General features: G+C 42.2%; 1 protein-coding gene and 1 long non-coding RNA gene across 4 annotated transcripts in view; one reads left to right on the plus strand and one right to left on the minus strand.

Annotated features, from left to right (window-relative positions):
* Positions 1 to 1,376: 1,376 nt before the first annotated feature.
* rptor (regulatory associated protein of MTOR, complex 1) overlaps positions 1,377 to 21,423 on the minus strand; it is a 182,566-nt gene continuing 162,519 nt past the window's right edge. The window contains exons 27-36 of one of the 3 annotated variants that reach the window (XM_023406876.2): positions 21,059 to 21,173; positions 20,798 to 20,922; positions 19,597 to 19,698; positions 15,661 to 15,708; positions 8,448 to 8,554; positions 7,071 to 7,198; positions 5,494 to 5,580; positions 5,251 to 5,367; positions 4,778 to 4,907; positions 1,377 to 3,979 (exon numbers count right to left, since the gene is read on the minus strand). In XM_023406876.2, coding sequence (XP_023262644.1) covers positions 3,911 to 3,979; positions 4,778 to 4,907; positions 5,251 to 5,367; positions 5,494 to 5,580; positions 7,071 to 7,198; positions 8,448 to 8,554; positions 15,661 to 15,708; positions 19,597 to 19,698; positions 20,798 to 20,922; positions 21,059 to 21,173 — 1,028 coding nt within the window. In that variant the 3' untranslated portion in view covers positions 1,377 to 3,910. Of the gene's footprint in view, positions 3,980 to 4,777; positions 4,908 to 5,250; positions 5,368 to 5,493; positions 5,581 to 7,070; positions 7,199 to 8,447; positions 8,555 to 15,660; positions 15,709 to 19,572; positions 19,699 to 20,797; positions 20,923 to 21,058; positions 21,174 to 21,423 lie in introns of all 3 variants that reach the window. The other 2 variants (XM_087174130.1, XM_023406877.2) reach the window with 2 other exon arrangements.
* Positions 5,307 to 6,158, plus strand: LOC147819092 (uncharacterized). The gene is made up of 2 exons (XR_015437286.1): positions 5,307 to 5,385; positions 5,532 to 6,158. It is a non-coding gene; the product is annotated as an uncharacterized LOC147819092 (long non-coding RNA).

The raw sequence follows: 21,423 nt of genomic DNA on the forward strand, positions 1-21,423 counted from the left end.
TTTCACTGACAGAAATCTGAGCCTGGCTCTTACAGGACACAAGCAGGTGGAACTATCTTCACTGGTGCTCACACTTGCCATCATGACTTACATAGGTGTGGACCACTGGGGACAGTCACCTTTGACCTCAGTGGTTGGTCAGTCCCATACGCAAAGGTAATATATGTACATATATTGAATATCCATATATGGAATAAAAGTGCATATAAAATCAAAACACACGTTGTAGAGGCAATCCTGGGATCCAAACTTGCCTTGAGTCTATGATGTGTGCAGTTCGACACGCTCCGGGTTCCCGTCCAACCAAGGAAGCAAAAGGGATCCGAGGGTATTTATTATATAAACAATATTTATTATGAAGACAAGGTATGTTCCATCACAACAGCCCTGAATATTCACTACAACTAGAAAATAAACAATAAAAATTCTATCAGTCTTCAGATGAGATGATAACGTGCGTTCAAAAACTATATGGTGCCGCTCTACCTGAGCTCTGAAATGATGATAGAAGAGTAAAGGGGAAACTTGAGAAAAAAAGGGCGTAGACTCAGCCAAGATATTCGCCATATCATACCATTTCTACACTAAAATATATAATACAATCCATTTGTTAAGTGCAAAGTAAATCAAGTTAACAAACTGAATATCTTGGGGGGCAATAAAGATAACACTTGTACAATATCTTGACATGAAGTGTTTGGCTCCTACATATGTAATAAGGATTGAATAAGAAACAGATTCTAAATATAAGCTTACAACATTTATAGGTTTGTTATTTAAATTACACTTGCATATATAAATCACATATATATATACATATTTTCTGGTTAACATATATGCTATGTATTTCATATGCTATACATTTATATCTTCATATATCCACAGGATGTATATATGTGTTAATAATATAAGTTACATATATGGAAACATTGCTCTTGATATAGGGACATTTTTGTATGATTCAATATAAAACCTAAATTGAATAAAATGATCTCTAACTAAACAAAATGAAGTGTTAAATATTAAACAGAAAATATTTAAAAAGTATATTTTGAATGTGAAATATGTAGAACTGTTCACTCTAATTTAATTCTGTTGTTGAGAGCATATGAATTTTTGACTGTGTGCACTTCTGAAGATCAGTCCAAACTCAGGTGGTTGTTGATGTTTTTAAGGAAACAGTGCTTTATTGATACAGCCTGAAAATGTAATAATTTAATTATTAATATTAAAATCATTATTTCTAATTTAGTTCACCCTAAAAAAAACCCATAATCTAATATTCTGAAAAAAAGCCCTTATGAAACTCAAAAACTGACCAATATGAGGGTGTTCAGAGTTTTGATGGATGACGAACATGTGAGACAGACGCAGAATCCGGTGTTGTATTTGGTTTATTTCACTGATTTCATCTGCTGTCTTATAAACCACAGTCAGCAAAGCAATCTAAAGTCACAGAGACAAACCTGATTGTTTTCATTTTTCCTCTCTTACTACTTTGTTAAAGTCTCTTCTTTTTCTCCAGATCTAAAATCTTAAAACTCAAAGCAGGATACTTAGAGATGAATGTGTGTCTGAGCAAAGGCCCGACACCAAAATGTACTATTTCGGCTGAGCCAGTGAAGCAGTTGAGGCCTGCTAAACCACAGAGTGCTCAGTGATAGGAGTGATGGTGGGGAGCCGCTCACACAGACTGTATGGTGTGTGTGTGTGTGTGTGTGTGTGTGTGCTCCCAGTTCACTTTGAATCCATAAGTCCACTCCTGCGGGCAAAAGCAAAGCTCGGGACGTCTGATGCAGAGGGTGGGAGGGGCAGGAAAGAAAGGAGGGGGCGACTGGGGGGGTATGTTGGCGATGGAAAGGGGGCATGGCAGGAAAGACTTAAGTGCAGTGACTGATTGTGTGTGTGTGCTTGTGTGTGTGTGTGTGTGTGTGTGAGGGTAAGGCTGACCTCACTCTTTTTTCCTGCCACCATACTGAGGCCAAGGCAAACACAATGCCAGCAGAATTAAAAACATAAAATTACAAAACAGAAAAGGGATTAAAAAAAGCTAAATAAGCAAAGCTGCAGCCCCAGAGAAGAGGCACGTCGATGGTGATACTGCACAAAAAAAGAAGAAAAAAAACCTTCTAAAGAAGAGGGGCATCTTTACTGAACAGCACCACAATGACTTTTATGTCAACAGCAGCTGCTCGACAGCAGTCTGAGGTGGATCCTGACGTTACCTGCGTGAGATTTAGAACGCTGACTGAAACAGTGAGTGACACATTTTATGCCTCCATCTTTGTTAAAGAAAATCAAACCAAACCAAAATAAAAACTCAAAGATGGGAAAAAGGAAACCTCACTGAAGCTTTTCTGTCCAGACTGCGGGGTGGCAGGTGATTCTCGGTGTGACGAGTCACATTATCTAAACTTTCTCTAAACCTACAGTGCTGCATGCTCTGAGGGCGTCATGACTTTAAACAAGAAGGTCGCCCCTTAATGCGGTTAGGGTCAACTTCTACTTATGTGTTTCAGAAGCCAGGAAAAGATCGACCAGCACGGGACCAGTTAGTCTGTGTGACGTGCCGTCTTTTGGGGAGGATTTGGACGTGATTGGCAGGAGGTTTAGACAATCACAGGCAAGTCAATTTAATTGATATCTTTCCTGTCACTGCTGTGTTGAACAGATGGGGTGAAATGGCCCCCATCTCGTACTCCAAGTATATAAAAAGAAACAAAGGCGTGTGTGTATTGCTGTAGTGTGGCACCTTGGTGCACTGCAGGTCAGGATTTTGACCATCTTAAGCTATTGATGACATGCTATGCTGCTATCACCTTCAAACTGAGGCTGACGTTTCTATTGGCAACGTCTGGGAGGAGCTTGAGGCTGAATCATGGGAGGTTTTATTGCTTTGCAGGGCAGGCAAGAAGGTACCGCAGACTCCCTGTAGGACTGGGTGCTTTGTTTCTATCAATCTAGATCTCCTCTCACTGTGCTAGATATAAGGGTATGCTTCATACTAGAGGCAATGGAGGTTTTCCCTTATTACAGGCGATAATTTAAAAAACAAATAAACCAACAAAAACACCCCTCTGAGCCACAACAACAGGTTGTGTGGAAAATATGATTATGTTTGGCACGCTGGGGTCAGGGAAGCAAGAAGGAGAGTTCTAGCATGAGAGCAGGCATCTTTTTGGGCATCAAGTCCAAGGCTATGAAGACCCACTGTGGGGCACAGCTGTGCTATAATCCATTTTAACACACGTACAAACACACACTCATCATGTCTGCCTGGTCGACGTGTCAGGCAAGAGTGAGCACAGTCCAGCATCTCTGGGCGTATCCTTACAAATGTCTCGCCGACGGTGCAGCAAAGTAGCAAAACTCTGTGTCCTTTGGCTGGGAGTCGGCCATTAAAATGAACTGATAAACACACCAAGGTCCAGTGGAGGGCGAGTCCATGTTTCCTGCACCAGTGAGTGTGTTTTAACAGTGTGTGTTGTGTGTGTTGCCCTCTGGGAGACCCCTCTCTCGCCGTATCTGGTCTGGGTCACAGTTCGTTCAGGTAGTGATGCTCACTGTGCGGCGAGGAGGAGCCCTGGTGATCGGTGGGTACCACTTCTTTAGAAAAAGAACCTCTCTTCTGTATATGCTATTTAAATATACACACTCCTCCGCACAGCCAAGTCTACAATCATTAGCTTCATAATAAGAATATGATTAAACAATGAGAATAATAATAATAATAATATATATATATAGTCGTTCGTAGCAGTTTTTGTCAGCAGCCATCACTAGAACATTCAGGGTGGTAATTGCATATGTACAACAAAAAAGTCATTTACATCCCAGAACTTGAGGCTCGGGGTCAGAAGTCATATGTGGTGGTTTTGGTGGGGAGGGGGGGGTGATGAATGCTGGTGTGTTATCTGAGTCTCTTCTCGGCTGAATAGATGGACATGTAGTAGTCGTTGCTGCCTACTGCCAAGTGTGGCTGGAGGGAGACAGAGAGAGAAGACAGGTTACACAATCACAGCTTATTACATGAAATGTGATGTGTGTGTTCACGCACAAAAAACATGACAGAGGGGGAAGTCTAAAGTCTAGCAAACACAGTATATTGAGAGCATCCTATTTAGAGGACAGTCCATGTTATGTTTCCCTCACAAATGTGGTAAAGCTTAAAAGCCCGCTAATGGAGCAATTTAGAGTTAGCTAATGCTAACTTCAGGGGCAGTGAGCTAAAGTAAAAGACAAGTTCCTGGCAGAGAAGATAATGTGTTTGCTACATGGCATGCCAGGATAAAGTACAATACATTGTTCATATCAAACTTTAAAAACAGTGTGCAGTCTTTCCACGGCTGTGTCTGTAGTCGTCAAACCTCTCAGAGTATCAAAGCTATTGGTCGAGACAGTTATGGTATTCTCTTTAGAAACGCACTAGTGTAATCTTACTTGGTAATTTGCGTTTGCTAGCAACTAGCAAAATACAGCTACGACAGTTTGGATCATAAGCAGAGTGAGAGGTGAATCCATGTTAAATATATATGCTAGCTGTTTATAATTTTCTCTTTCAAACATGATATATGAACAGATATACTGTAGTTAGCTAGCAATATTAAGATTCTTAAGACAGAACATGATACATTTTTAAAATATCATGCCTTATTATAAAATAAACTACAACTATTAAACTATAACACTTAGAGTTTTTCAGAAATGTTTGATAACCACAGGTCCACATATAAAACTGCATGAATTCTGTAGTAAAAAGTGATCAGTGTTTGTTTACCCAGTTAGGATGGAAGGCTAAACAGCTGATGGCCCCGATCCTTTGTCCCATGAAGCCGTCATAGTACTTAATGTTGCTGATCACATCGCCGTTTGCGTTGTAGACCGCTATGAACTGGTTCATCGATCCACTGCAGGAGAAAACCGAGACAGAGATAGAAAGGAGGGAGTTGTGGCAGAGTGTGTAAATTAAATCACATGCTGTGTGTTCTGAATGGGATTTCTTTTGTGTTGAATTTTAACCTCATGGGTGGATGTCATGGGTATTGTCAAGCTATATATTTTCCTGTCTGACTCATATGCAGATAAATAAATCATCTTCCGTAAGTCAGTTCAAAGGTTAACACAGGAAATCAATATCTCTGCTCTTATGAAGGACACATGGGGAAAAATACTGTGGGAGGATTTGATCTTAATATTAACACAAGTTGGCAATCCTTTTCTCAAGGCCTGCATCTACATAAACAAACTCACCAGGCGAACAGGTTAGCCTGTGGGTGGATGTCCAGCGCTGTTAACCCTTTCACCGTCTGCAGAACATTGATGGAGTCTGGTGTCCGCGGTTCAAAGAATCGGACGTCTCCGTTAACACTGGTGGAAAGCATCAAAGTCAGTAAGGGCAAAACCCCCCCCCCAAAAAACCAACAAACAAACAGTACAAACTATACAAACAGTAAGATTACAGAATGCATCTGAGAAGAAAGAGAAATAGCGTACCTGACACTGATAATATGTCCATCTGTCTCCTTCTGTAGATGAGCTTTGACCACCCAGGCTCCGTGCTCCCTGTAGGTCATCACCCGACTGCAGAGACGAACAACAACACACAGCAAATGTCAGTTCAGGTCACGTTTCAGTGGAAATACAGAGACTGCGAGACTGTGAACATCAACAACTACAGTTGGAGAAAAAAAAACAAAAAAACAGTCAGAGGACAAATTATACAAGAATACATCCTACATATAAACAGAGCTAACAACAGTAAAAACAATGCCATCTGATTTCTCTATTTAACGTTCACTCATATCTGTATAATATTCTCCCTCCATCCCTCCCTCCGACCCAATAAGTCAAAATGTTATAACAATAACAAGAGCTGTCAGCTGTTTTGTAAAACTAGCAGTGTATGCTGTCATGCTATGTTATAACACTCTCCTTGTCTTTGTCTTGCTTCACCAAATAAAAAAGATGTTTGTATAATATTGTGAAATAATGCAAAAGTGTAAAATGGAGACTGACTTCCAACTTCAGCTACTTGACAACAAATTCTGGTCTGTGTTACAATCCAGTTTTGCACAAGCACTGTATGAACTGACATTAATCCACAATATATTCAGAACAAACATAAAAAAACAATACATGAATATAATATTTAACTAGCAGTAACAGTGTCTGGTGGTGACTGAATTTATCTGAATGTGTTGAGTCTTCCTCCCATATGTGAGAGGGAGGTTATTGACAAAAAGACCCAGCAGAGTGTAAAATGCTGAAGCTGTCTCCCTATGTTGTAACATGTAATACAGATGAGTAACCACTGGGTGGCACCATGTGATTATGACTGAAAAAAGCAATAACATCGTGATGAGGCTGAGATGACTTTAGTGCTGGAATAAAAACCCTCTGACCATCGCTGCAGAACTAAGCTGTACCTGAACTACCCACATCCTGTAGTGCTACTGTACAGTCTGACTACAGGTGTGACAGGAAGTGCACCTGACAAATAATTGAAGATTTGAATTTTTTTGCTCAACAAAGAAGCTAAAGTAACAAAATTAAGCATCTTATAATCTGCCGTGTCTGTTTGACTTCAGCATATTGTAAACATGACCTGTATGTGCCTGTCTACCAGTCCTGGACTAATCCTGGGGGGAGCAACATAGGTGCTGAAAGATGTAACTCCATGCCTGAAGGGAGCTATTAAATTAGCTTTACTTAAAGATTTATGGGCCACTTCATGGTTTAACTGCTTTGTTTTCCCCCTTTGGGACTGAAATTAAAATAATGTTTAACCAACTGGGGGGTGATGCAGTGCCACCAGGGTCCATTAAAAGAGGTGCCAACCCCAAAGGAAGATTTACAGCATGCTATATATAATAAATATAGATTAGAGAAGTGAATAATGCAGGATTTTGTAGGAGTTAATGCCCACAGAAACTGCTGCGTGTGTTCTTGAATGTATTTCAATGATGGTGATACAGTAGAAAAGACTAGAAAAAAATGAGCTTGGAAATGAAATCACTATGATCAGATACTGATACGGTCAGAGGCTGCATGCAGGACAGTGTGTGTGTTACCATTCATTAGGGCCCATCCTCCTGTCGAAGACACGTACAGATCCGTCACCCAGGCCGGCAACGATGAGTGAACGCTGGGAGTCACAGGACAGACTGGTCACACAGCTGTCTGCTCCTGTCGGGATGTCCTGATGGACACACACACACACACACACACACACACACACACATACAAATCCTTGTAAAGCAAGCAACCAAGGTAACACAGTCGTTACGCTAATTTCACGTTAAACCTTCTCTGACTCATCAATCATGAGCACTGTTGACTGTTAGCTCATTTGAAGTTAGACCCAGCATCAATATGCAGCCACAGGCGAGGCCGGGGCCATTTGTACTTGTATTAAGTCCATCCATCAAGACAATGATTAGCTCACCAAGGACCATTAGATGTGTAAAAACTGAGAAAAAAGAAAAAGAAGAAACTGCACTAATGGCTCTTGGCTTCGCCACAGATTTCCATTAGTTAACCAAAACATAGTTTACGGCACACTGCAGACATTCAGCTGAAACGTCAAGAGTTCATAAACACAAGCTCATAAACATTATTTATTTGTTCTTTTGTATCTCCACCATGTTATTTTCATTGTTTTTGAGGAATACGATGATCATCTACAGATGATGGTCTGTCTAGTTCACTTTACTCTGAAATGTGACATCACCTTTTATCCCCAAATATACATATTCAGGATCCTGCTCCACTTTTAGTCCAATGTTAATTTACACAGAGGTTTGAAATGATCTTTGACACTTCTATTCAATGTCTTTGTTTGCAAGAATTCCACCGTTATGTATTTATGTATTGTGTGAAGTTAATTCAGATCATGTTGAAGCTGCGGTGAAAAAACACGATCAAACATCTGAGCATTTCTTCCCCGTGGAGCTAAACAGGCCATTAGTCCAGCTCAAAATTTAGTAGCATGTTAAAATGAGTTGCAACTTTATTATTTGCCTCTACTCAGAAAATGTAACCTCTTATAACAACATTATTTCATGTTAAAATGTCCAACTTTACAGCACAAATAAACATGTTTACAGCCTGGTACAAAAAACAGTTTTGGTCTCTTTAGCTAATGTTGATGCTGACACTGAAGTAGTGTAAGTTTCAATTCATTTTACAGGTGGACTCCTTTGAAAATATGACAGAATATCTATTACCAAAAAAAAAATACATCAAACTTAAAGAAAGAAAAGTGACCAGAAGGATTTAAGAACTAGAAAGAAGGTAGACCAGAACAAAATAAGATGTGAACAGAACAGAATGATCTCTGGTGGGTAACGAACCTGCAAGGCCTGAATGCTGTATTTCTCGCCAGATGATAAATATTTACAAAATGTATCTGAGCAACAAAAATCAGACAGGTGCAGTGAGGACAGTACCTGGACCTTCATCTCCCTGTCAGTGTCCCAGATCCTGATGACTCTGACATCTCCAGACGTCATGAGGAGTCCCGTCTCCTGCTCCCAGTCCACAACCATACCTGCACCTACATCACGGGATGACAGATGGCAGTTACAACGCAGAGCACACACACAAACACGCATGCACACGTGTATACTCCATAAAACTTGCATAAGCTTTAAACCAGTGCTGTGTGTTATTATCAGACTCATACATCTGCACTGATGTCAGCTCATTCAAGGAAAACAAAACAGAAGGTGGCTTGTTATCACAATTAAAACTTAAAAAAAAAGCTTCAAAAGGTGCCAAATATCAGACACATGAGCATGAAACATTAAATTACTGAGAATAATTTGTGCACAATATATGAACAGCAGTTTTCATTTACTGTTTTTACACACAGCTAATTCAAATTATAAGTGAAACTGCACACAACACAGCTGTTAAACACACCGAGCATGTGTTGATCCCCCTGATACACAACACACACAATCTGGTGGAGGTTTCAGGAGGCTCTCGCTGCCACATGTAGCAAGTCAAATGAAAGATTAGTCCAACAGCTTCCTGCACCACTGCGCAGCTAATAAATATGCCACAAAGGGCTGAGGAGGAACACAAAACCTCCCCTCCTGTAGAGACTGCGGGGGCAACAAGCAACAACTTTTCATGTCAGTTTATCAAGTTGCATATTTTTGAGAGAAGTTCCACATCCTTCAGTGTATAGACGCAGACTTCATACTGATGCAAGAGTAGTTTTGCATTTTGCATCCTTTCCCGACAAGACAACCACTGGGAGATGCAAACACTGACCCTGGAACTGAGCCTGTCAGCAGCTTCTGGCTCAGATGAGTCAAATGGCACTGGAGTGAGAAAGCGAGGAGGGAAGAAGCTGAAGACAGCGAGACTCTTCACGTGTTGGCAGTCATAGCAGGAATCAAGCGAGCGCACACTTGGCCTGCTGGCTCAGTGATGCCTGGCAGAGGCCTCTGGCTGCAGCCTAAAGGCCTCGCTGTGTTTCAAAGAAAGTGCTTGTCAGATTGTTGAACAGCGTCTGAACCCCCCCACCCATATTTCTCTGATATTGAAAATTAGGGGGGGTGGGAGGGCTGTGTCCAACAATTATTGCAACTTTCTGAAACAAAGAAGACAACTTCCACAGCAAAAAGGTGCAGAGGTGACAGAAGGCAGGTGTTTAATGTCTTTTTCAAGCATTCTTCTCTCTACTTCTGTCACTTGTTCCGTGTACTGCACAACAGCATGAATACCTTCCTTTATCCCACTTTGTATGATTCATCACGTCTCGCTGTCCTCTGTGCGTTAACGCTCTGAAGCAGGCGAGTGGCTGAGCAGTTAACAAGAACTGTGTAAATAAGCGACGTATGACATTGTCCAGCAATTCGTGTGACTTTGTGCCAAGCAGCACTTCTTTGTGTGCAGCTGTAATCTTGGTCTGGCCGGGGTCACACAAAAGAGGGATCGCACAAATTATTGTAATAATCCTCCTGAACTTCCTGTCCCACTGCTGCATCACTTTCCTTTGTCAGTTTTTCATCAAATCACTGCAGAGGCTCCAGATTAAACTTCATCTGTATTTGCATAAAGTTTCCAAATTAAATAAATAAAACATTTAATGTTCGACTTTCTTATCTTTTCTTTATCGATGTCACTGGTCATTCCCATCTTTCAGTGAGTCTTTACAGTCTGAAGGCGTGGAGACTTTTGGAACAGATATGAACACTTCTGTCTTTAGATGCGATCAGATGACACTTTCAATCATACTTTGGCCTTAAGGTCACTGATGTGAACAGCGGCTGTGATTCTGTACATTGGGTGTCTGCGTGATTATACATGTACGTCCGGGCAGTCATAAGTCTTGGCGGACACATCCTCACAGACTTGAGCAGATCACACAATTTACATCTGCGCATGATAAAATAACTTTAACTCAAGGTCCACTTACTGGCTTTTCCTGGAGCTTTAACTACTGGTGTAGAGGGATGTGGAAAGTGTCATTCTGGCTTAACTGGACCATCACCGGCAGCTGGAGAACAACATTTACCTCATGCTCTTCTGTTAATGGAAGGGTTGTACGGTGGAGGAGAAAGAATAAAGGTGCAAGTAGGGACTCCAGAAATAAAAACACTCCATCTGTCTCTTAGAAGAATGCTTTTACCATGGATGCTGCAGAGACAGCATCCTTTTCTCTCCTCTTGAAACTCATCGCACTGTGCCTCACTTCCTCCCTGTCCTCCTCCCTTTTTCTCTGTTAGTCACTTCTTCCTCCTGTTATTGATAACCATCTCTGGGTCATCCACCTATGTGTTATACTTTCACTTCATCCTTTAACACTGCATTTTTTCATCCTAATCGGCTCCGTTCACACAGTTTTGAAGCGGACGACATCACTGCTTTGCTCTTCTCTCGCCTTGAAGATCCACAACGAACATGTGCATCACTTGTGATCCTTTCCCACTCTTCATCTCTCCATTCGCTTCCTTTGTGAGTCGTGACTTAGCTTGCTGTAACTTCCACAGAACCATCTGTGACAGAGCTTTGTACTTGGTTGTACTTGGCTCGGGTTGTCAGGAAAACCCAAGCCCCATGTGGCGGCTTCAAATCCTCTTCTGTGACGTCATCCGGCCCACTCAGGCGTTACATTATCACATTGCCGGCAGTGGGGGTTGGAGGGGGTGGGGTGTGTGTGGGGGGGGTGGGGCACAGGGAAAAATCACTTCACAGGACTGTGCTCAGTCAGCGACGCGTTCACAGTCGCATGCGAGCACGCTTGATGCTGGCTCATTTCACAGACTGTGAGAAGAGACGAGGCATTCCCTTTGAAGCTGGCAGCTCAGCGATGAGGAAATCTGGGTTACAATGAGGAGGCGGAGAACGGAATATTCCCCAACACACTAAAGCTGGTGCATTTCCTCTAAAATAAGCAACACACATGCCAAGAAACCCTAAGAATTTAGCTTTATTCCCCCTTATGCATCATTAGTTTTCTCTGTGTCCTCCCATGATGATAAATCCACTCGGGATACAACACAATGTGAATGAGGGAAGATCCCCAGGAGACACGACCAGCTGCAGCCGAACTGTCTCTGCATCTTGGTTTCTATCTCAACCATGGATGGCTTCATCTTCCAAGTTATTCTTCTCCTTGCCTGGCTCACATTGCTACTGTTTTCATCCACTTGTCGTTTTCATCAGCATCATTTCCAGCGGCAAAAGGCAGCTGTTTTCAATTAACCCACGGCACTCCACCTCCCCAGCACTAAACAACAGATAGTTGACCGGAGCATTTAGCAGCACTAGAGCCAGGTATTTCAGCCAAGGGGTCGGTGGAGACCAAAACACACCTGGAAGGAGGGCGAATACTGGACTTACATTCATCAGGTGAGCAGAAACATGACTCAAAATGAAAGCTAATGTTGTTCTGCATTTGCTAGATGTGTAAATAAGCAACTGTTTGCTAACAAATTTGCTCTATCAACTTAAAGGTGATGATAGGCGGGCTCTCACTGCACTGTCTGAATGAAAGCAAAAATGCCCCCCCACCCAAAAAAAAAAAAAAAGGTGAAGCTAAACTGTATTCACAACTTGTTTTTGCTGCTCCCAGGTTTAACTCAATTTACAAGAATAAGACCTAAAAAGTCAGTCGAATTAATATAAGTAGGAAGTAGAATTAATGTGTCATTTGATACTGTGTTATAGCGGTACATGTTTTTTCCCATTATTTTAGCACAAACTAGTTGAAACGCATTAAGCCCAGGGTTCAAACAGCTACCTGCTTTGTCTGACTGACAATCAGTCCATCTCATTTCTCTGTGCATCTCTTCCATTATCCCTCCCTGGCTCTCCATCCAGGTGCCCACCTAATCTCTCTTACCCCAGTCTCACTTCATCCAAGATCTTTCCCCTCATTATCTCCTCTTCAGGCGACCAAATCCTCCTGACTCCAATCAAAAAACTTTCCTAGGAATTCAGGGGGTCAGTACAACCTCAAACCTGACCCATCAGATCTGTCTCCGGTGGTCAACACTGAGCCGCCCAAAATGGGAGAAAATTCAGCCTTTAGAGGGAACCTATGTGGGCCTGAGCGGGTCGGAGTAACCCACACAGAAATCATTATGGACATGGAGAACAGAGACTTGAGAAAGAAGAGCAGGAGCAAAGGAGTGTGGGCAATGTTTCCTCAGCTGTAAATCTAACCACCTTACAGAGGTGGAAGCGTACATAGCTTCACTGTCTCTTGCCCCCTCTGCTTCAAATCAAGCATTCTCCCCAATGATGATATCAAACATGGTAATGATATTGTTAGCAGAACTTCAGCAAGGGGAAAACAACTAGATTTAACACTAACAGCCGTTGTACCAGAGTGCTGAGGCAATCCCTAATTTGTGATCTATCTATCTTTTCCTTTAGATAGATAGATACATAAATATCTTTGTTTCATCCTGCTCTTTTCTCTCTGAAGACGCCGCCTTCCTCTCCATTCTCATGCTGCACCATTATCTCCACTGATGGACTAGCTCTCCCACACACTGCAGCTCATTAAACTAGTGCCTCGGCCTTCCCTCAGCATTTTTCCCTCTCTTCCATTCATCCTGTTTGCTTTGAAAAGGTCCTCCAGGACTCCAGTAATAAACCTTCCCCAGGATTACCGGGGACTTACCCGGCATGCGTGTTTCTCTAATAGACGATGACGTTATCTGTGGGAGAGCTCTGACTGGCAGGGAGACTTCCCTGCCATGGCATTTGTCTAACCTTTGGAGGCCGAGGCCTGGCATTCAGGGAGGTGAAAAGCTTTGACCTGTCTGGTTGACAGAGACCTTGTGAAATGAGGTGTAACCTACATGACATTAGCACTTGCTGACCTGATTATTGTGGACAGGAGACTAACATTAATTTCCCAAATCATCTTACATAATTCACAACAAGGGACACCGTTAACTATTGGAATTGAAAACACTTTGGGCGAAAACACATTCAAACTTTTTCAAATATGGAGGGGAAGCTCCTTACCCACCTAGTAGCTACTGTCAAACCTGAGACCCAAACTGTTTTTTCCCTTCTTTTTAAGTTGCATTTGAGAATAATCCAACCTACCAAAGCCCAAAGCTTTACACAGAAAAACTTCACAACCTAGCACAGGACCAGTTGCTGGGACCCACTGTGTTTGGGTCGGGCTGCTCAACTCTAAACTCCTGGTTTCAGAGAGATGACATTTCAGCAAAGGCTGCAAACAAAAGAAGTGAGTCTGCCTTGGGGCGTCATGTCTCATTTTCCTAAAACTTCCAAGAGTGTCTCTCTCCAACTCTTCACAAAGTCCCTGGTCCTGGTTTTAGCGAGCTTCCAGAGCCCCGGTGTTAACAAGTCACCAGGGAGTGCAGGCGAATGTAGAGCAGAACACAGCGTCTGTCTCCCTGAAGCCAAAGACGACAGGGCTGCTCTACTTCATTTATGCGGCCACAAGAAAAGGGACGAAGAGAAAAAGATAACATAGGAATAACAACTGAAAAACTGCAGGGGTAGGAATGAGAGGGGGGGGGAGGTAAATGGGGGGGGGGGTTATTAATACTATGTGGATCAGAATTTAATTAGATCGATTCTTAATCTAATCTGCAGAGATGTGAATTCTGTGTGCTTCACTACCTCCGACTCCTGAACAAATGCTGATGAAAACTCCAGCCTGAGTTTTCCCACTTTTACCTAGTAACCACCTCCGTCTTATTTTTTTCCCCAAATCTCTCCCCCCAGTGACACCCGTTGCATACTAATGCAGCCGCAGTAGCCGCAGGAATAGTTTCTCCAGTCTGTGCCAGCCACAGTTCCCTCATTTCACTGGTTCCTCTGGAGTTTAACAGGCTGATCCCTCCGGCGAGACGGACTGGGTGGCTCTGCGCTATTAAAATCACACAGCACCAACTCCCTCCCAATTAAACACTGACACCTTTGGGACTGGCTTAAATTAGTGTTTTTTTTTTAATACATGAGAGAAGCCATTTTGAGGTGAAGCTGAGTAATGGGGACAGTGCCTGTTTGGAGAGACAACTACTTTCTCCTTTAAATAAGCATCTCTTTTTTTGTATGTGGCTTTCAGTCTAATACCCAAGTGCAAATTTTTTCTGTAACAGTTTAATAAGCCCCTCCCCCAAGCAGTGATCCAATTGTAGCTTAGCAATTGTAACAACGCATGTCAGGCCTGTCATGGTTTGGATTTGTAAACATGTTGAAGTGATGTAAATGGTTTGGTGGGTGATTTTTTTTTAAAAGTCTTCCGTAAACCATAAAGACAAGTTGCAAAGTGTAAGGAATTGATTAAACAGTGAGTTTACCTGCTCTAATGTAAGCTGCAACAAGTCTGGCTAACTAGCTTACTACCAGTAACAGTAACTGAATCATACTTCCACATCAGTTTGTGGGGTTACAGGTTGCACTAAAAAAAGCCATACTTGTACTCCTACTAACTAGCTCTGCACTGCAACACAAGCACAATACTGCACCATTAACCTGTGAGGATGCTGACCTTCTACCCGGGACATTCAGATTTAGCCTTTAGCCTGACTTTTACCCTGATATCATGTAGGCTGCCATTAAGTTATTGTTAATGATGCTTTTACAGGGTTTCCATTTTAAAATGAGTCACCTGGAAATACCAGGAAGTCATCTGGAGCGAATTGTCAAATGACTCATGGAGCCAATGTTAGCTTAATTAGCTTGTGATAAATGAGCTGCTGCAACAGTTATCATTTCAGCTGACAAATCCACAGCTACGGACTACAAATAAGAGTCCTGCTTTTGTATGCCACTTCCTGAAAATAAGGATGCATCGTTTTAAAAATGAAGAAGTTTTAGAGCTACATGTGCATTCATAATCACTGTAAACTGCACATGTTGTGCTAGGACTGAAAGCCGGACAGGCATAACAACAGTTAGTAAAGAAGCACGGCTTAGCAACTTATTTTTATAAGAACTGTGTGTCGGACTTGTTGAAGATCATTCCTACTTTTTTCCTTCCTTCTGACCTTTGGGATGGAGTGATGGAGCATCACCAGACAGATGAATGGATGAGAGATGGCAGTGGTGAGGGGAATAAAAGAAAACAAAAAAGAGGCTCGCTGCCAGCTGTTTAGTGCAGTACCTTTGCTCTGGGAGTGAGGGAGTAGACAAGAGAATGGCGACACTCACCTCCTTGCTTACTCCTGTCAAGATAGATGGAAACCCTTCTGGCCAGACCTGCGAGCAGGAGGTAGGGGGCAAATGGAAGATAGGGGAGGAGGAGGAGGGAAGAGAGCAGGAATGCAACAAAGCAAGCAACAAATTAGCAAGGACCCCTGTGCATGCAAACCCACATGTTCACACACTGAAAAAGTATGAATTCATGAGTATACTCCACATGCATTCAAACAGCAGAGGGGTGAACAAGGCTGCTGTTTCCCAAATGACTAACAGTGATATTCTGGGATCAAAGAATGAAAGGAGAGAGACTGAGGCGTGAGCTGAGCTGCTGCCTCTGCATTATAAACAGGGGCTGGGGAAGCTACACAGGGTCCCCAACCTCCAAGCCTGTAGGACACAGAATCCCAAATCCCTTCACAACATGGCAAAAAGCAGGCAGGGTGGAGTTGCTGCTGCACTAAAGAAGATGTGTGCGGTTAATAAATCAATTCATTTAATTACACCAAATAACGGGTCAGTGCAGGATGTGTTGTTGTGGAGCTGTACATCATGTCGCAAACTGCTTACTGCCTTGTTCAGCCTCGCTCTTGAGGGGGAACAAACACAAAACAATATCAAAGACCCAGCAAAGTAACAAGAAGCCAGACAAGGTCTGCAGAGATGGTTCACTGATGAAAAACAGCACACAAGCATGTTATTGGACGACAGGGACGGGATGAGGGAGGACAGGTTGTGCAGGTGTGTGTGTCTGTGTCTGAGCTTGTGTGTCTGCTGGCATCTCCTTGAGAAATGTTCACAATCTTGTAACAACTGCCTTTAGAGGCAGAGGAGGTTTTGGCCAGCACAAAGACAGACTTGTGCAATATTTCACTGAGTTTTACATTATTAATGCAGCTGAGGCAAAACTAAAAATCTGAAAAATTCAAAACACAAACATATAATTATTGTACTCCATCTGAAAGGCATTCCAAGTAATGGTAATAACACTAAACTGATTACTGAGCCAGGAGGGGTGGGGGTCTGTGTGAATGCAATAGGAACAACTGAGTGTGTGTGTGTTTGTGTGTATGTGTGTAAGTGTGTGTTTGAATGTGTGTGTGTGTGTGTGTGTGTGTGTGCGTGTGTGTATGTGAGATTGCAGATGCTTTTGAAGTTTTCTGCCAAGTTTAAAAAAAAAATATATATATCTGAACACCATTAGTTGAAGCTGGACTCTTCAGTAAAACTTTTCCTGGAAAGATGTCAGTCGAGTGGCAGTTTATATTAAAATTGATGCCTCGGCTCTCGTCTGACTGAAGCGCTGAATGAAGTTACACAGCGACTGTCACGAACCAAACATCCAGGATAACAAGCACACCATTAAATGTTAAAGTCTTAGTGAAAACAAGGCTTTGGCTCACTGTGGGAGAATCCTCCGCAGAGGAAGAGTCTCTCAGCGCTATTTTTGTTGAGAGAGTCACACAGACAGTGATGGTAGTTAACTGTGTCACCTCTCTGTGGGTCCCCACAGGGCTCTGGTGACTCTGTGGCTTTGTAATGATGGAGACACATATGTGCACACCGCATGTGGTCCATACCTCTGCATAGATATCCAGTCAGCCAGTGAGCCAGCCAGCCAGCCTGACAGCTTGGCTCTAGTTTCTACCAATTATACAAATGTGTGTCTTATTGTATGTGAGACATGCTTTAAAACTGCTATCTGGAAGTTGTCCACCCACACAAAACTTATTGTGCTCATGCTAATACGCAAGGTCACAGATCATTTTAAAACTTTCTCAAAACAGACAAAAGAGCACTAGTTAATTATTGCATTTTCTGAACAGGTAATTAAGCACTCTGAGAAACACGCAATCTCTCCTACAGCTGTCACAGTTTCTCCAAAAACTTCCCTGTCCCAGAAAAGACGGCTGAGAAATGCACGAGGCAAAAAAATGTGGAGCAGTGGAGAGAGTTAAGAGAGAGAGAGAGAGAGAGAGTGGGCAACCCTGCACAACACAGAAGTGGGTGGGTGTCTCTGACAAGTGTGTGCTGTAGGTGTCAGGCCTGGTTCAAATATTTGCAAATAACTCTGCCTCACAAATTATGGAAGTGTGTCAACGCATGAGGTAAACACTGTAGAGAATCCACCGGTGTCCCCTCTGAGTCTAAAATGATCAATGATATTACCTCAAGACAAGCAAAGAATGAGTAATAACCTGTTGCAGCTCATGATTCATTTTGTGGTCTTAAATAAAGTGACTGTGTGTGGGCCTCCCAACAGGTTAGACTCGCCTCCAACTTTGTCAGATATGACAGGTGTGTGACAGATATGGCAGATGTGACAGTATAGGACAGCTGGGGTTGGTAGCAGGCTTTAAATTAGCATGAAACTTGCTGTGAGTGATGGAACTAAACTCAGACTCGGGATTCAAAACCTGTCGCCACTGTGGCAGAAACAACCCGCAGCAGGTTGGAAGCTGTCTTGAACTCTGGCTTCATTTTTCATTTTATTCCATTGGGTCAAATCAGTTAATGTTAGGATAGAGTGTCACATACTCTGCTGGACTTAATGGTGTAGTGGTCTGGCCTGTGTGTGCTCATACATACTGACCTGCTTTTTTTTTTTTTTTGACAACCCACTGTGTGCTGCCACTGGAATCTGCCATGCTGTATTCAGTAATCAGAGTAGCTCTCTGGTCGGTCGGCAGAGGCTCAACATCTGCTACTTTCAATTGTTTTGACAATTTTTTTCTTCACCAAAAACTTCAGGATGAGTACACCTTTATATAAAGTAGCTCACTCCTATGGTAATTAAGACATATGCTGTGCTTTTGCAGTCAGTGAGCGTTACAGTTTGGCTGAGTCTGATAGGGTTGGTGGGCTCTTCCAGTAACTTTGTGGCTATTGTCCCATGGGTTGAAGTTTCTGCTTTCATTCAGTGATTAAATTCTGACTTTCAAAACAACTATGTACAAATAGGTTTCTCTCTTTCAAAAATATTGATACACGATTTAATTTTCAACACCGCAAAAATAATAATAAAATAATGAAAAAATAATAAAAATACTCCCTTACTCAGTTTAATCCATTAAGGGTTTTTTTTATAAGTCCAAACACAGCTGTATTATTATCACCTATTTAAGTCAGAAAGAGCTGAGCGGAGGTGCGGTTGTGCATGGGAATACTGTAATTAAGCTTTTTGATGGCAAGATAAAGTAAAATAAAAAATAAAAATATTCAAAATATAGCAAACAGCTTTTCATTTAATTTAATTATTTTAAGCTTTTCATTTTTTTTGTAGGTAGCTGACACATGTTTTGTTGCTGATCCCGTCCACAGCAGCACACCGCTCAGCTTCTGTGCAGGGTAACACTCTAACTGTAGATAAGTGGCTAATGATTGCTTTGTGTCAGTGAACTTTAGGTTTCTAATTCTATTGTGGCTGATATTTAACTAACTTTACTAATGTTTGGCTACTTTTTAGAGTTATGCTGTAATTGTCAACTTGATTAGCTAAGGTTACGTAGGCTTTAGGTCAAATAGACTTTAAAGTAACAACATTTACAAACAAGATGTTTAAGAACTCGTTTCAGAACTAAATACCAAAGCTGAGTCTAGATTTTTACCAGATAAAGTTTCAGACCGTTTACCAAAACACCCATTCAGTACTAAAGGCTCAAATGGTCCAAAAAGCTGCTGCAGTTAAAAGTCGTAGGACTGAAAACTGGATAGTTCAGCAAAAGCACTGGGAAACAAGAAAATGCAGCCAACTCCCGTCCTACCTGGTTGTTCTGTGGGTGGGGAGGTGAGGGGAATACAAGTGGGATGGGGTGGACAGTGGGGCAGTCAGCGAGTTATTACAAGGTATTACAAGGATTGCTGTGAACCGTGGGAGTATGGGTGGGTGGGGGGCACATAGTAATATAGAACATTGATCTTTACTGTGAGCGCTGGCAGAGGGCTGACCTCGGGTAGTGGGCAGCATGTCGGAGAGACCCTGCCACGCCGTCACCATCTCCGGGTTCTTCTGGTCAGCGAAGTTCTTCCAGATACGTAACGCTCCATCATCTGGAAAGAGGCGAAGAGGTGGTGGATGGAGGCAGACAGATACAGAGATGGAAGGAAAGAGCGAGAGTCAGGAAAGTAAAGTGGATAAAAAGATAGAGCGAGGAGCAAAGGCTAACGCCAGGAGGAGGTGCAGCGCACAGACCCAACACTCGTTTGTATTCATAATGGATTTGGAGGCGCATGTTGATGTGATGAAAACCTTGAACTCCAACTCTTTAAAAACATGAAACACACATGTGACTTGACCATGAACACACACATACACACACTCGAGTAGAGCAGCATCTCTGCCTGAAAACGTTTCGTCAGTGAGAAACGAAGCAGGAGTTTCTAAGCCTGAAGACCTCTGTCTGAACAGTGTAGCTGACACAGAGCTAAGACACCGAGCTAAAGATAAAACATGTCCGTGCACTCTTATGAGGAAGCCATTACAATCCATAAAAGTCTCCAATTGATTTACATTCAGTGTTTTACTTTTTTTTTTTTTTTTAATGGTGTATATTTTTTAGAGCTACTTTCTTCCTTGATATCCTTCAGAGCACGCCTGATGGAGAGAAGCTGAATAAGTGCACATTATATTTTGATGAGATGGAATTTAAATGTATTAATTCCTGAGCTTTTATCAAGGTTTCAGGAGGTGTGCGATGAAATACAGCGTTCATTCTCGGTTCAATGTAACAACGACAACACAAAATAAATGTGTCTCTGTGCAGGTTTTAATGCAGAGTTGTTTCCTACAGTTCCTCTGTGTTATGAAGATAAAGCCATGGAGGGTAATTGCTTTGTTCTTTTGATGAATGATGATGAATACACATGAGTGTTTTGTGTGTGTGTGTATGTGTGTGTGTGTGTGTGTGTTTGTTTGTGAGGGTAAGAGTCAAGTGTTTAAGGCTTGTTGCTGCTACAAATGAGTCTCTTTGTGATTTCCACTGTGCTGGTGGGCGTGAACATTTGAGCTGCTCACTAAAAGAAAACTGTACTCTTTCACTAACTTGAGTTTTTACTCTGTGTATCACTGTCTGCTATTGACTTTTCCATGTGAGTGTGTGTGTGTGTGTGTGTGTGTGTGTGTGTGTGTATATGTGTGTGTGTTTCAAACCTGTTGCAGTGAGCAGTAACGAACAGTCATGTCCGTTCAAGTACTCCATAGCTGTGATGCGAGTGTAACGAGGGTTTCCGTTGTAGAAGTAGTCCAGTCTCTCGCCCTTCTCCCAGTCCCAGAAACTACAGCAGACATACAAACATATTTCATTTACATTTAAAACCATTGGATGTGAAACTGATTCATTTACGTAATGGTGCCCTTGATATAAAACTGATTTTCTTTTTCAGCCTTGAGTGTGTGTTATGTGTCCCTGACCAGATGCTGTCCTTGTCGGCCACGGCAATGCAGGTGTTGAAGGGGTGGAACTTCACAACAGACGGTACTCCAGGGTTACGGTTGATGAATATTTGATCATCCAGACGGGAAACACCTGTAATGGCGGAGGGGCCAGAATGACAGCAATTGTAAAAAAAAAAGAAGAGAACTTCTTGGACAAAAAAAAAAAAAAATTCTGAATTTGGTACATTATAGACCTGTACTGCTGCCATGTGATAGACATGCACACTGAAAGAAGGTCTCTGTATCTCCTGCTTACTCCTGCTTTTGTATGTTACCAAGCTGCCTGCTAGTGATCAAAATGGAATTAGCATTACTACTGCAAACCCAGTTTCTTGACTTAA

The sequence above is a fragment of the Seriola lalandi genome, unplaced genomic scaffold (genome assembly GCF_002814215.2).
Source record: "Seriola lalandi dorsalis isolate HSWRI2012SDOR001 ecotype SW California unplaced genomic scaffold, Sedor1 jcf7180002054318, whole genome shotgun sequence".
Taxonomy (NCBI): Eukaryota; Metazoa; Chordata; class Actinopteri; order Carangiformes; family Carangidae; genus Seriola; species Seriola lalandi.